We start from the raw sequence: 14,696 nt of genomic DNA on the forward strand, positions 1-14,696 counted from the left end.
TTGTCTGAACGCCCTGTAATGAACCTAGTAAGGTTCTAGGTTACATGAATCAAGTAAAGTTTGAAATAGATTATTCACCTATTAGTTCTGGAGAGAATGTACGCATGTGAAATAATCAGTGAGCAAGACAACATATACCATATGTAACAGATTATAATAACATGTGTTCAATTTATATATTAATTTGGAAAATATTTACATTTTTAAGATACTTACATTTTATGACTTTAAGTCTTGCAACTAAAGAGCATGGTATATCTTTTGGGTTCTGAGACCTAATTCCAATGTGTGGGGGAGGGAGTGTTCTCACACATCCAAGCAATTCTCCAGAGACCAGCTTGGTGTCCTGTAGTTCAATTCAATTCTGACACTACCTCCCTACAGACAGCATCAGATTCCACAGGTTAAGGGCTCAGTCACACAAGACCCAGCCCCCAACCTGCCTTCAGAAGCCAGTTGCAAACCCAGGTTGTTACCCGTGTTTCTGATTGACTGGCTACGGATTGGAGATTCCCCATACCTCTCCTTAGACTTGAGTTTGATTAATTTTCTAGAGCAGCTCACAGAACTCAGAGAAACATTTTACTTCCTAGATCACCAGTTTATTATAAAAGCATGTAACTCAGCGACAGTCAGATATAAGAGACACCTAGGGGAAGCATGGGGAAAAGGGCAGGGCCTTCTTCTCTCAGTTCCACGTGTTCACCAACCTGGAGGCTCCCCAAACTCTGTTCTTTTGGGTTTTTACGGAGGCTTCATTTCATAGGCATGGTTAATAAAATCATTGGCCAAAGGTGATTGATTCAACCTCCAGCCCCTCTCCCCTCCCAAGAGGTCAGGGGGTGGGATGAAAATTCCAACTCTCTAATCACAAGGTTGGTGCCCCATGGCAACCAGCCCCCATGCTTAGGTGTATTCCAAAAGTTACCTCATTAACAAAAGACACCGTTGCGGCTCTCATCACTTAGGAAATTTCAATGGTTTTAGGAGCTCTGTGCCAGAAATGTTTATGAAGAGCAAATATATACTTCTTATTAAAAATCACAATATCACAGTATGTCTCTCTATTTATTTGTTGTTGTTTTCGTAATGTCCTCTAATATAATTTTATAGTGCTTTCTGGTTAAAGGTATTCCTAGGGGCTTCCCTGGTGGCGCAGTGGTTGAGAATCTGCCTGCCAATGCAGGGGACATGGGTTCGAGCCCTGGTCTGGGAAGATCCCACATGCCGCGGAGCAACTAGGCCCGTGAGCCACAACTACTGAGCCTGCGCGTCTGGAGCCTGTGCTCTGCAACAGAGAGGCCGCGATAGTGAGAGGCCCGTGCACCGCGATGAAGAGTGGCCCCCCCTTGCCGCAACTAGAGAAAGCCCTCGTACAGAAACGAAGACCCAACACAGCCAAAAATAAATAAATAAATTAATTAATTAATTAAAAAAAAAAAAAGGTATTCCTAGATGTTTTATAATTTTGTTGTTATTTTTGAATGAGATTTTCCCTGCTCCTCCCATTCTATTTCTACCTGGCTATTGGTAGTACAGAGAATGGTTGCTTGATTTTTTTATATTTTCCTTCATCCAGATATCTTAATCTTAATACTTTTAATATTTTTCATAGCTTTTGTAGTTTAATCTCTTTTTCAGAGTTACATTTCCTCTTCTTACATTGTAGCATTAGGTGAATCATACAATGTTGATACTAATGGAAATAATCTTTACTTTGATTTTATTTAAAAGAAGATTGTTGATTATTAGTTTCTGTTAATCTCATACTATTTGAAATTTTTGTATAGAGTTTTAAACAGGAATGAATGCTGAATTTTAGCACATATTTTCCAGAATTAATCATAGGAGTTTTACATTTAATTTGTTAGTATTTGAAATATGTTGATGGGTTTCCTAATATTGAAACACATATACATTCCTGGAATAGGTATAACTTGGTGGACTTACTTTAATATATTGCTAGATTTGGTTTGCTAATGCTTATTTCCTGGCGTTTAGTTAATTGAATTATTTGTTTCCTCCAAACCACCACCACCAGTATTTCGGTCTTTTGATAATAATATTGGTTCTCATATTCTTAATACAGCTTTTCCTGTTCCAGCTTTAAAGGTTAATTGCATTTTAATACTACGTGTTTTATGCAGCTCCTGTAACACCAACAATAGTAATAGTTGACTCCATGTGTTCTTATTAGAATTCTACCAAATATCTGGCTGGGTAGCTGCCCTCGCCAAGTGGAACATGTAACCATCAAACTGAAGCATGAACTGGGGATTACGGCTGTAATGAATTTCCAGACGGAATGGGATATTGTACAGAATTCCTCAGGCTGTAACCGCTACCCAGAACCCATGACTCCTGACACTATGATTAAGCTGTATAAGGAAGAAGGCTTGGCCTACATCTGGATGCCGACACCGGATATGAGCACTGAAGGTAAGCATGAGAAGGAGCTTTCTGGCTCCTTGTTGAATGTGTTTCAAAGAAGCCCTTGCTGGTTTTTTGCCTGTCTGTCTGTCTATCTGTCTGCCTATCTACCTACCTACCTTGCTGTCTATAATTGAATGACCTAAATGTGAATGACAGATATGGAATAAATATAAGGTTTTTGGTTTAATATATTTAATATATATATATCTTTTGACACCTTGGCTAAGATTCTGTTTAACATGGGTCCTTCGATTTATTTATTCATTAAACATGTATTTACTGTGTATCAGCTACGTGTGTGCTAGGGGCACTAGGCTGGTGGTTGGGAATACAACAGTGAGGAAAAGCAGGCACAACTCCTGTCCTCATGGAGCTTCTAGCTCTATAGGGCAGACAAGCATTAATCAAAGGACTGCAGATAGAGTTGTAAAGCTATGATGAGTTTTTTGGTTAGAAAGATACATAGATATTACTATGAGAGCCTAGGCAGGCAAATCAGACCTAGGAAGAAGGGCCAGAGAAGGTTTTCTCGGGTGTGTTTGAGCTGAGATCTGAAGCGGGGGTTGGCACGGGTGAGGTGGGAAAGAGGCTTGGTCCAGGCAGAGGGAGCAGCTTGGGAAGAATCCCCGTTGCAGGAGAGCACAGAGTGTTGGAGGAACTGAAAGAAGGCCAGTGTGGCTGCAGGGCTGGGAAGGAGGGAACAGAGTCTTGCAGGATTTGGGGCACAATAAAAACTTTAGATGCTATCCTGAAACAGTGAGAAGCAGTCGAAAGGGCAGGAGGCTGAGAGATGTCAAATTAACTTTTTTTTTCCCTCTAAAAGTGCCCTTCGTTTGCAGTGTAGAGAATGTCGGAGTGGGCCCCAGCCGACCTGGGGACGCCAGTTAGGAGGCGACTGCAGTAGGTAAGGTGAGAGATAACGAGAGAGAACGCAGCAGCTTGGGGCAGGGTGGCGATAGTGATGCTTCATTTACTGCACAAACACTGGCTGAGCGTGTCTTTGTGAAGAAGGAAGTAGGGTGTGACACGGATGCTGCCAGGGAAACAGAGATAAATAAGGCACACTTCTTTTTTTTGCATTTATTTATTTAATTTATTTATTTTTGGCTGTGTTGGGTCTTCGTTGCTGGGCGCGGGCTTTCTCTAGTTGCGGCGAGCGGGGGCTATTCTTCATTGCGGTGCGCGGGCTTCTCATTGTGGTGGCTTCTCTTGTTGCGGAGCACAGGCTCTAGGCACGCGGGCTTCAGTAGTTGTGGCTCACGGGCTTAGTTGCTCCGCGGCACGTGGGATCTTCCCGGACCAGGGCTCGAACCCTTGTCCCCTGCATTGGCAGGCAGATTCCTAACCACTGCACCACCAGGGAAGCCCAAGGCACACTTTTGATCTCATGGTAAGAGGCAGTAAGGCAAGTTCAAAACTAATTATAGTAGAAAGAAGAATGTGATGAGAGGGATGAGTCCTGCGCACTAGGAGGGTTATGGCGTGGGAGGAGCACTTTTACGGCGGAGCGCAGGGAGGCTACATGAGTCTCCTGGGATTTGAGGTGGGCGTGGCAGGTCAAGGTAGAGGGAGAAAGAGCGTGCCAGGTGGAAGAAACAACCGAGGCACAGAGGCATGGTGTTTTAGAGGAACGATCTGAATTTCAGCCTGGCTGTGGAGGAGGGTTCTTGTTTGTAGAAAGGAGTGGAGCCAAGAGAACAAGTCACACGAATAATATCAACCAGATGTCAGCAGGGGGCAGCAGAGAGCTATGGACTGGCGCAGGCTGAGGGAGTTTGGTGAACTGCTATTCTGGGGGAAAGAAGGAAGACAGTGTTGGCCAGGGGGGAAGCGTCTCTACGATCAGCCCTCTTCCCCGCAAAGTACATTACGTATCAAACACTCTTCTCAGTAATTTCATACATTAACTCATTTAATTCTCAAGACAAGAGTCCAGGCAGATGTTGTAGTTATCTGCATTTTGCAGAGGAAGAGAATGAGGTACAAAAAAGTTAAGTAACCTGGCCTATGTCATATAGCAGAGACACAGGCTGGATTCCACCCCAGGCAGTCAGGCGCAGAGCATTGCTCCTGACACCATATGATGAAGCTTCTCTACATGCTCACGTGGACTCTTCATGCCCCTTCTGCAGACCACCACCCGCACTTTCAGCCTGTCACGTACATCGTCAGCTGGAGTTAGACAAAGTCATGAGTTTCCAGGGAGGCAGCTTGTCACCCCAGAGTGTCCCAGGACCTTGGCCATCTTGGCTCTTAATGAATCTTTATGGTCCTCCTGGCCGGGCTAGACCCCTTTGTGGGTCCGTCTGAACTGAACTATCACTGGGGATGTATAATTTTTCTTCCTGATGGAGGAGATAGTTTGGTTACTCTTCTTGGTAATTAATGCTGATCCAAAGGAGCTTGATTCAGCTGCAAGAGCTCTGTCTTTTTTCAAGGAATTAAAAAAAAAAAAACCACCTTATTTGCACAGAAGAGCAGTGGTCGAATCTAGGTCATATTTGCCCTGTCCAGTTTGTTTCTCTGGTTTCAAAATAGAGAAGGTCGTTAGGACAGTGTGCCTGTAGCCTCTAGGGAGTGTTTTGATTTTCGCTTCTTTGGTTGTCATCTTAGAGCACTGTTATCCTGTTGGAGTAGGATGTGAGACGAGGCTCAGAGAAGCTGAGATAAATATGGCCTGCTGCACCCCATGCACTGATTCTCCAAAACCCTGCTGACTGATAGGCAATTTGCTTGATAGTTTGGGAATATACAGAAGCCTGATGGAAAATTCTACCTCCAAAGACCCGCTGTCATGGTATTAAAACCTTTGTCGGGGAGGGGTGGGTGGGATACGGAGTCACCAGGACCCAGTCATACAACAGAGCGTCTTCCACCCTGAGGCACTTTGGAAACATGAAATGGCAGCAAAATGAAAGCTCCCACTTGAAAAAGACCAAACCCCAAGACTAAATAAAGGGTTTCTTTGGTTCAGCATAACCTGGGGGGGCGGGTAATCAAAGAGTTAACAACACTCCTGAGTCGCCGAGGAATTTCTGACCAATAGATCAATCTCTGTGGCTCACAACATTAGCACAATGAACACACAGATTAATTCAGCTGAATATTTTTAGAACTCTAGAGAAAAATCCATCTGGAAGTGTTTTGAGCCGCAGCATAATGCTGTCAGATAAAGTCTGAGAAAGAAGACAGTTTGTTAGGCCTGACTGTCACCACTGGTTGTCACAGACCTGGTACAATCAATTGTGCCGTCGATTCTTTCTCTTGTACTTTTTGTCATATGCAGTGGGGCTGGGGTTGTTTAGGTTTTTCCTTTTCTTTTCTTTCTTTTTTTTTTTTTTTGGTTTGTGTCTTTCACCTGAGGAACAAAAAGCTCCCAAATCTAGCACTCACCTGAAAACATAAAATCTGTTCATTAAAAGTCAGTTTTCCTTCACACAGGAAGTACTCAGATTGGGTTTTGACCTCTGTAAGCGCAGTGCTGTTTATAACAAATGGTTTACCCTTGTCTCCCAAATGGGTTAACATGGTCCCCAGAGCCACCCATTTGCGATGACAGTCTTAGTTCTTTCTCTGACTCAGCATGCTAAATTCAGTGCTGCCATGAGGCGAAGCCACTGGCCTTGGAGCCACTCCGCCTGGGCTTGAGCCTTATCACCATCACGTGATACGGGCAGGCTCGTTCCTGCACTTGGAAAATGGGGAATAATAATTGCAGACTTACACAATTATAACAATAGAATAAAATAATTGATATGAAAGTGCTTTGAAAATTCCAAAGTTGGGACTATAATATTAGTGCCAAGTTCTTCAGTTTCTACCAAAGGGCGTTACAGATAACATAGACCTTATCAATATTCAGGAAAAGAAGATATGCTCAAATAAAACAGTAATATATTCAGCCATAAATCTGCCTCTGGATTAAGAAAGGAAAGACGTGTGTGTGTGTGTGTGTGTGTGTGTGTGTGTGTGTGTTGGAAGGCTGAAAGTTGTGCCAGGAATGATTTCTTTCAGGGTCAGCTTTAGGTCAACCTCAGATATCTTTAGGGACTCCCCACTCCCACTTATTTCAGGCCCCCTCATGCCTCAGGCTGCCCCACCATGCCCTTGTCCCCCTTCTCACCTGTGCTTGCTTGCTCATTGCATGTTTTCAGGTAGCTTTTAATCATTCCAGAGTTGGATTAGCCTGGAGAAGATGTGGACCAGAAATTTAGATAAGAGGGGTCTCGGACTGTCTCAGATCAAATCGGTATTAACGGGTTTTTTACATTGTTTTAATTCATGTATTTAAAGAATGTTTATTGAGCATCTATGGAGAGTCAAGGCCTGTTTTAAATTCCAAAGTAAGAATCACAGATGGTGGAGTGTTTTGTTGGACCTGTACAGGCTTTAAAATTTTCAACTTAGTTGCCAACACTTAAAATTTGGAATATTTTACACGAAAAAATCAGTGGTTCTCTTTTGCCTTGGGGTGTTATTGTTTTTAAAAATGGAAACATTTTATCAAATTAAATTCTATATGGCGTCTAAATATATGAAACATAAAAATTAGGGGATCTGGTTGACGCTGGCTTTACTGTGTGAGCCCTGACCCTGGGGACCGTCTTGTGATTCCTTGGTGGGTTACATATTAGCTCAGGCTCCCTAGAATGGGTTTTCAAGCAGAAGGACATGCGCCTGTAGGGCACAGATGGCCCCTCGAGGGTAGGGGCAGAGGTGCTGAATCCCACGGAGGGTGTTACCATCCTCCAGGAGTGAGGGCCGCAGCATGACCAGGTAAGTGGGGGCAGGGACTGACTGAAAATTCAGATTGACAGCATAGTGGCCAGCAAGTGCCATTGACCAGGTAGGTTAGGGAAGGACAATAGTACAGAGGTTAAAACCAGAGGCTTTAGAATCTGGATGGCTGGGTTGGAGGTGGCCATTAGGGAATAACCTTGGGCAAATCTCAGATACAACTGAGGATAATAATAGTACCAACCTCAGAGCTGTTGAGAGGTAGCTATAAAGGAGCTATTGCACACACAGTGCTTAGATCAGTGCTTGGCAGGTAGAAAAGGCTCAGTACGTGTTAGCTGTCATCACTCAAAACAGGGTCAAAGTCAAGGAGGGCTCCAGCTGAAGCCAGGCTGAGAGGGGTGGGCCCCCTAGACTGACTGCTTCTCTGGCTCTCCTTTTTATTCTTTATTCATTCTTTATGTTATTTAAATAATTGTGTGACAGTTCTTAAGGGGGACGGCTGAGTGATTCTAGGAGAAGACCACTGGTGGGTGAGACCTGTGTTTAAACTGGGAGCCTTCTGGAGTTTCCACGTGGCAGCTGGCATTTACATTCCAGGATTATGTGTCTGAGTTCACTGAACCTTAAATTAACACAAATCCCTTTTCAACTTCTAAACTGTGTACATACCTGTTGAAGAATCTTTTACAGATAAAAAGGAGAGGGGGAGATACTAGGTCATTTCGGCCATTTGGTGCAGACCCTTCCTTGGGGAACCTCTGGCCAGAAGGAAGGTCAGCGGAAGGGATCCCGATGGGTCCATATAGACGTGGCCGGGGCAGGCTGGCCCCACTGATGCTGCAAAAGCTGAACCTTGACTCTGGGACTCTGCAGCAGCTCCTCCTGCAAATGTCCGCTGTGGTTTACTTGTGTATTTGGCATTTGATGAAAACCCATATTAAAAATGTTTATGTTTATTTCCTGGCCATGAACATGGTAACTGGAGAGGCAGCCGTAACAGGGAACTTGAAAAGTGATGCCAGCTGTGGCAGGAACAGGAGTAACCCAAGCTTCCCAGATCCGTCACTGGTAGTTCCCTTCCTGGACAACATTACTTAAAGTAAACCTCTAACATGCCCTCAGCAGAACAAAAGCTGTGCCCTTGAACAGGCCTCGCCCTTATCAGCAGGGTCACTCAAACAGACCTTGGAGGTTTTGCCTCCTCTGATCTCTTAACTCAAATGTTGGACCAAATACACAGCCCTTTCCCTGAGACATACAGAGAGACACCTCTCTGGTACATATGGTGTCTTCTGCCTTGTTACATCTCCGGTGATACTTACTGCCTCTAGGAGAGGGCCATGAGTAACTGACTGTATGGCAGGCCCACCTAGCTCTAACCTCAGAGCACCCTGCAACCAAGCACAGAAGCATAGATCAATTAAAGTTTATGGCTCAGTTTGGACTCTGAGAAATCAAGCAAGGCTTGGAGCTGGTGTGTCTCCAATTCAGATGCCTTCAGGGACAAGGCAGGGAACATGAAAGTGTGGCAACAGGTACTGGCAAGAGATGGAGCTTCAGGAACTTCGAAGTGTGCTCTGCCTCAAGCATTCCTGTTAAAAGCATCTCTAAACTGCCGCATGGGGCCTTTAGATCCCTTAGTCAGAGGGAGTAACAGAGCACCAGGAGCAACTAGAATATTATCCGGCCTCCATATAGATCTCCTGCTCTGATCTCAGAGCAGGGTGAGCCTGAAGCTAAGTGCTACCCCCCTCACACCCCCTGCCCCAGCAGGGAGGTGACTTCAGGCCACAATGGGATTTTGGTAACTCTCTCCTTCTAAGGTGGTGATGCCTGATTGCAATGTGTTGTGTTGGTCCCTTCAAGGCATTTTAAAAAAGGACATCTAAGGAAAGTCTAAACTTACTTGAGCAGCTCTCATGGGAGAATTCCAGGCCTCATGAAATCATTTGAGGGAGGGGTTTTTCCCACCTCTGCCGTCATCCAACGGGATGGCAATGTGAGGGCCGGACAGGGCATTCTCTGTGGCCCTCGGAAGGTCGCCCCAGGGCTGTGGTGTCTCCATGTGGTTGAGGACAGAGAGCAGCTGGAGAATGTGAGGTCATAGCACAGAGTTTTCATCCAGGACTCTGTATAGTTTCCCTCTTTAATCGCTTCTTGAAGTAATTTATAATGACCATCCTCCACTCTCCAAAAAAATCCACTAAATTCATTTTGCTCTGAGAATCTGTGAGCAGAAGAAACTCCAGGCATCCAGGAGTTTGCTGGTTTTAGGGGCCTCTCTGTCCCTAGGATGATGAAAAGGGCCTGAGTCCAATGAGCCTCAGCAGAGCATTGTATATCCTGTCTCAGTGGGACGAGGGGAAGACATTGGATCATCTAATCATCAAGATAGTAGCCATAGAGCAGCAACACCTATAATCATAATTGCACAGTAAAGGAGAAGTTGAATCAGTTTTAATACACACTGCGTCATGAGGGAATACATGAATGACTGGCTATCCCACATTTATCAATTAATAAGTTAGCCTTTTCATTGGACAAATTAAAATTAGCCTATGTTGAAAGAGTCAGATTGACTCCTTTAACCAATATGGACTAACTCTGTTTTGGATTTACCTGGGAGATCCTTTTGGATTAAAGGAAATTCAGGTGACAGGACCTGTGAGCTTCTCTTTGAAATCCTTTAAACCTCTGCCCAATCTGTACAGACCATTCTGATGGATGTAAAAATCCATTCTTCTGAGGATAGGCGGTAGTGAAATTATCTTTGAAGGGAGATTTGCACGGATGCAGACATCATTCAAAGGAAAATCAAGTGAAGATTCAGAGCTGACCTGTTGCCTCTGGCTGCTCTTTCCACTTCATAATTAGCAGGTTTTGATATTGTCTCACCTTTTCTTTCAAAACAAAGGAGTGAAGCAAGCTCCGACATCCCTGCCCCTCCCGCCAAAACATTGTGATTTCTCGGTGCGCTGGAGGAGTGACTATTAGCGGCAACACGGGGTTCACTTCTCACTGGTCTATGCTGTGCTCTCTCAATCCCAGGCCGCGTCCAGATGCTGCCGCAGGCGGTGTGTCTTCTCCACGCGCTGCTTGAGAACGGACACACCGTGTACGTGCACTGCAACGCCGGGGTGGGCCGCTCCACCGCCGCCGTCTGCGGCTGGCTCCAGTACGTGCTGGGCTGGAATCGCAGGAAGGTGCAGTACTTCCTCGTGGCCAAAAGGCCGGCTGTGTACATTGATGAAGACGCCTTGGCCCAGGCAGAGGAAGACTTTTATCAGAAATTTGGGAAGGTTCGGTCTTCCCCATGCGGTGTATAGGTGATGGATCTGCCTCCGCTCCCTCCCGGTTTCCTTACGAAGCCTGGAGTGCTGCTTGTAAATGACCTAGAAACCAAGATTCTTCCTCAACTGGAAAGACGGGTCCTGGCTTCTTCCCTGACCTGCCTTCTTTAGTCTGGCACTGACTTTTGGTTACGCTTTGGTTGAACTGTATCTTCCTTGGACTATTTTACAAAGGAAGCTGTAACTGACACACAAGAAGAGTCCACAAGCAGCTGGACTGTGCAGTGTGGTTCTGGCATCAGACAGAAGGTGAATGGGTGCAGTTCTGTGCCTGCAGGCAGCTCGGCCCCTTCAGCATGCTGGCTGCTTTGCGGTACCGTGACCGCACGACTGCCCTTGCTTGTTGCGTTGTGACTTGGCTTGCGGAAGAAAAGGTTAGGAGTTATGTAGATGGCGTCACTGTGTGTGTCCATGCACACACACACACACACACACGTACATACACGCACAGCTTTTCTGCTGAACTGAGATGGAATTATAAAGTAAGAGTTGGTCATTTGACCAAAGAAGGGAATAAGGGTGGGCGGGAGCCTAGGCTATGATAAAGTAAGAGCCTCATATGACCCAAAGCGATGACTTTCTAGACTTTTTTTTTTTTTTTTTTTGCATTCTGCTTCATGGTTGTTAAAATGTGTTCCAAGGCCTTGCCTTCCTTCTCTACCCACAACCCTGTGTGACAGCCTCAGTTAGCATTATTATCTCTATTTGTTTTAGCTGAGGCTCTGGAAGCAGAGGGAGCGTGCCCAAGGTCTCATGGCTGGTCAGGGACAAGCTGGAGTTTATCACCCAGGTTTATTTGACTCAGTGCTTTTTCAACACAACCTGTGGTTTTGCCAGCACAAAGTTCAGTCCCTCTCAGAGGAAGGTCGATTTGTTTGCAGCAGTTTCTACAGTGAGAAATGGAACAGTGTTCTGATCAGTCGTCATAGAATTCAGGAAGGTAGTTATCCTGATTTAAACCATGGGGGCTGTCTCACCGCCAGAGTGGCCGGAGCCGTACAGAGCTCACAAGAGGAGCTGTATTCGCAAAAGAGCCCCAAGTGCCGAAGGCCACAGACAATTGTTCCACAGTTTAGGGGTGATCCTGCGTTATCCCCCAGTTTAATACAAAACACAGTTACTATGCCTCCAGACTATGCAACTCACTATCCTGGGTTCTACAGGAAATATGAAGATTAATAAGATGTTGTCGGGCTTCCCTGGTGGCGCAGTGGTTGAGAATCTGCCTGCCAATGCAGGGGACATGGGTTCAAGCCCTGGTCTGGGAAGATCCCACATGCCGCAGAGCAACTAGGCCCGTGAGCCACAATTACTGAGCCTGCGTGTCTGGAGCCTGTGCTCCGCAACAAGAGAGGCTGCGATAGTGAGAGGCCCACGCACCGCGATGAAGAGTGGCCCCCGCACGCCGCAACTAGAGAAAGCCCTCGCAAAGAAACGAAGACCCAACACAGCCATAAATAAATAAATTAATAATTTAAAAAAAAAAAAAAAGATGTCTTCAAAAAGCTCATAGCCTAGAAAAAGCCCTGTGTTCAGTCAGGTGCACTGCAGGGTTGAACTAGTAATGATTTGCTGGAATGCGGAAGGGGAAATAACTTTTATTGGGTACTTCTTATGTGCTAGATGCTTTAAATCTTATTTAATGTAACCTTCACGGTACCTTATGAGGGAGATTTTATTATCTCCATTATATAGATGAGGAAACTAAGACTCAGAGAGATTAAATCAACTGTCCTCTATCACACGGTGAATAAATAGATGAAATAAGATACAAAACTAGGTTTGTCTGACTCAAAGCCCATACTTTTTCTGTTAAAATAAAATGCTTATTTATTTTTCTCCTCCTCCTTTTCTTCCATAAACACTTATTGATAGATATGAGAGACTCTGATTTAGGAAGTATGGGGATAAGAAGGGCGAAAGGTAAGTCCCAGTGGAGTTCAGAGGAGGGAGAGGCATCTTATAAATGGGACTCAAAGGAGATGGCATTTAATTTGAGCAGAGAAGGCTAGACAGGACACATGTATCCTACAATTTTACAAAGTTACATTTATAAGCCAGGATTAAGTAATGTGAAGTCTAGTTCTCTTGCTAAAAATAAGTAGAAATACCTATGGTATTCGAGTAACCCACAGTCATAATGTGTTATGTAAAATTTAATCTTAAAAATGGAATATTTCTAACTAATTATATAAATGTGTGTGTGTGAGAATTTCTTTAATGTCTACGAAGTCCAGCTACGTAACCTCGACTATAGAAAGACTTTTTTGGGGTGGATTTTCGCCTTTTTTGCTTTGATAGACAAAATCAGTTTAGGGCTATTAAAAATGTTTTGGAAAAACTTATCCTCAGTGAATGGAATGTCCAAAGTATTTCAAAATCACCTGGAACTTTTGCTAAATAAAAGCGTTAAAAATGACCTCTGTGTACAGGATTTTTTAAAATGTTGTTAATTTAGTCTGAAATCCAGAAGAACAAACTGTTTCCTTATTTGTTAAAAGAGGCATTCGGCTGAGCTAAATTGTTTTTCCCTTATCGCTCTCATTAGCTGATCAAAATTGGCAGTTACAGGACAAAAGAAAGTCAAAGGTGGGGGCACCACAAAGAAGTGAGGGTGGAAAGCTCAAGGGTGTGTCAGAGAAAATCAAAGCAGATATTGTGCCGTTAGCTGCTTGTCACTGGCATTAACAAAACTTTCCAGTCACAGATTTTTCAAAGAACAACATAAGATCTCACTCAGGGTAAAGAGATGTCCCAATAAGTTTACTTTCTTTTAGACTTGAAACATTATCCTTCAATTATTTTGTGTGCTAATGTTAGGAAAAAATTAAGAAAAGAAACACTCTTTTGACCAACATTAAGGTGTGGGTGAAAACCACTTGCCTTGGCCTAAGAAATAATGATGAAAAAATGTGGTTAGGACTTTGGAACCTGTAAAGAAGTAATGAAAGGAAACATCGAGGACGAGCTAGCTAGGAAATGAGAACTTCCACACATGAAAGAATACTGAATTGCTAAACGTAGAGTCAGTTTGATCAAAAGTTAAAACTGAAAGTATCTTTGGAGATAATCTGTTTAATTCCTTTATTTTACAGAGGAGCAAACTAAGTCTCAGAGACCTCAAATGACTCTTCCTGCAGCAAAAAGCTTTAGTTGAGGGCAGTGGAAAGGGATGAGCTAGGGAGATAGGTCAGGAGATTTATTGCGGTATTGAGGGGTCATAGGAAAGTTCATGGGAGTGAGAGCAGACAGTATTGTTAGTGGGGAAGAGTTGGTGGGAAGATTAATGGAAACTAGAGTAAGTGGAAGAAAAATGGCTAAAATGAGAAAAAGCAAAGGGCAGCAAAATTTCCAAAAGAAGAAAAAGCAGGTGGCTCCTTTCATAATGATACTATTGGGGGGATTGAGAAGGAAGATGTGAATGTAGAAACGGGCAGTTAGGGTCAAGTTTATGTTCCCAGGATAGAGGGTCATGCTAAGTATCCATCTATAATACTTCTCTTTGGGACTAGATCACAGTAGGAAAAGGGACCAGTTTGATGTAATGTGCTGACCAAATAGAAGGGAGGGATGCACAGAGGTTTATTACCTGCTGGGAGAAAGAGAAAATCTGATAGGAGATGGGACTAAGAATAAAATGGGAAGGACTGGTGAAGCTACCTCTCATTACAACAATAATAATGGCAATAATAATAAAGGGAAGAAGAAGAACAACAATAACAACTTTGTTCTTTCCTTCCCCAATTACTCCAACAGTCTTTCCCAACTCGGTTAATGGAAATATGCTTCCAGAGTCTCAGGTTCAAACCTCAGAGACATTCTTAACTCCATTCTTTCTTTCAAATACCACATTTACTCCATCAGGAAAACCTGTCACCTCTCCTGTTAAAATATCTATAGCCTGACTGTGTTTTACCTCTTCCCCCAAACCACCCTAGGCAGAGCCACCATGATCTCTAGACTGGACTTCAGAAACAGCCTCCTACCTGGTCTGCCTGTGTCTTGCCTTCCCTCTCCCTCTGCCTCCACCATCCTCATACAGTGGCCAGGGTGATTCTCTAAAAATGTATGTCAGATCATTTCATTCCCATGTTCAAAACCTCCAATGTCTTGCCATGTCACTCAAAATAAAAACCAAAGACCTCTAAGAACTTACACAACCTGGTCCCCTGT

General features: G+C 44.0%; 1 protein-coding gene across 1 annotated transcript in view; it reads left to right on the plus strand.

Moving 5' to 3' along the window:
* The window catches only part of EPM2A (EPM2A glucan phosphatase, laforin), a 100,616-nt gene extending 87,715 nt beyond the window's left edge, over nt 1-12,901 (plus strand). Inside the window, exons 3-4 of the mRNA XM_068550946.1 lie at nt 2,198-2,439; nt 10,222-12,901. Coding sequence (XP_068407047.1) covers nt 2,198-2,439; nt 10,222-10,499 — 520 coding nt within the window. The 3' untranslated portion in view covers nt 10,500-12,901. The remainder of the gene's footprint in view (nt 1-2,197; nt 2,440-10,221) is intronic.
* The last annotated feature ends 1,795 nt before the right edge of the window (nt 12,902-14,696 follow it).

Source organism: Eschrichtius robustus, chromosome 9 (assembly GCF_028021215.1).
Source record: "Eschrichtius robustus isolate mEscRob2 chromosome 9, mEscRob2.pri, whole genome shotgun sequence".
NCBI lineage: Eukaryota > Metazoa > Chordata > Mammalia > Artiodactyla > Eschrichtiidae > Eschrichtius > Eschrichtius robustus.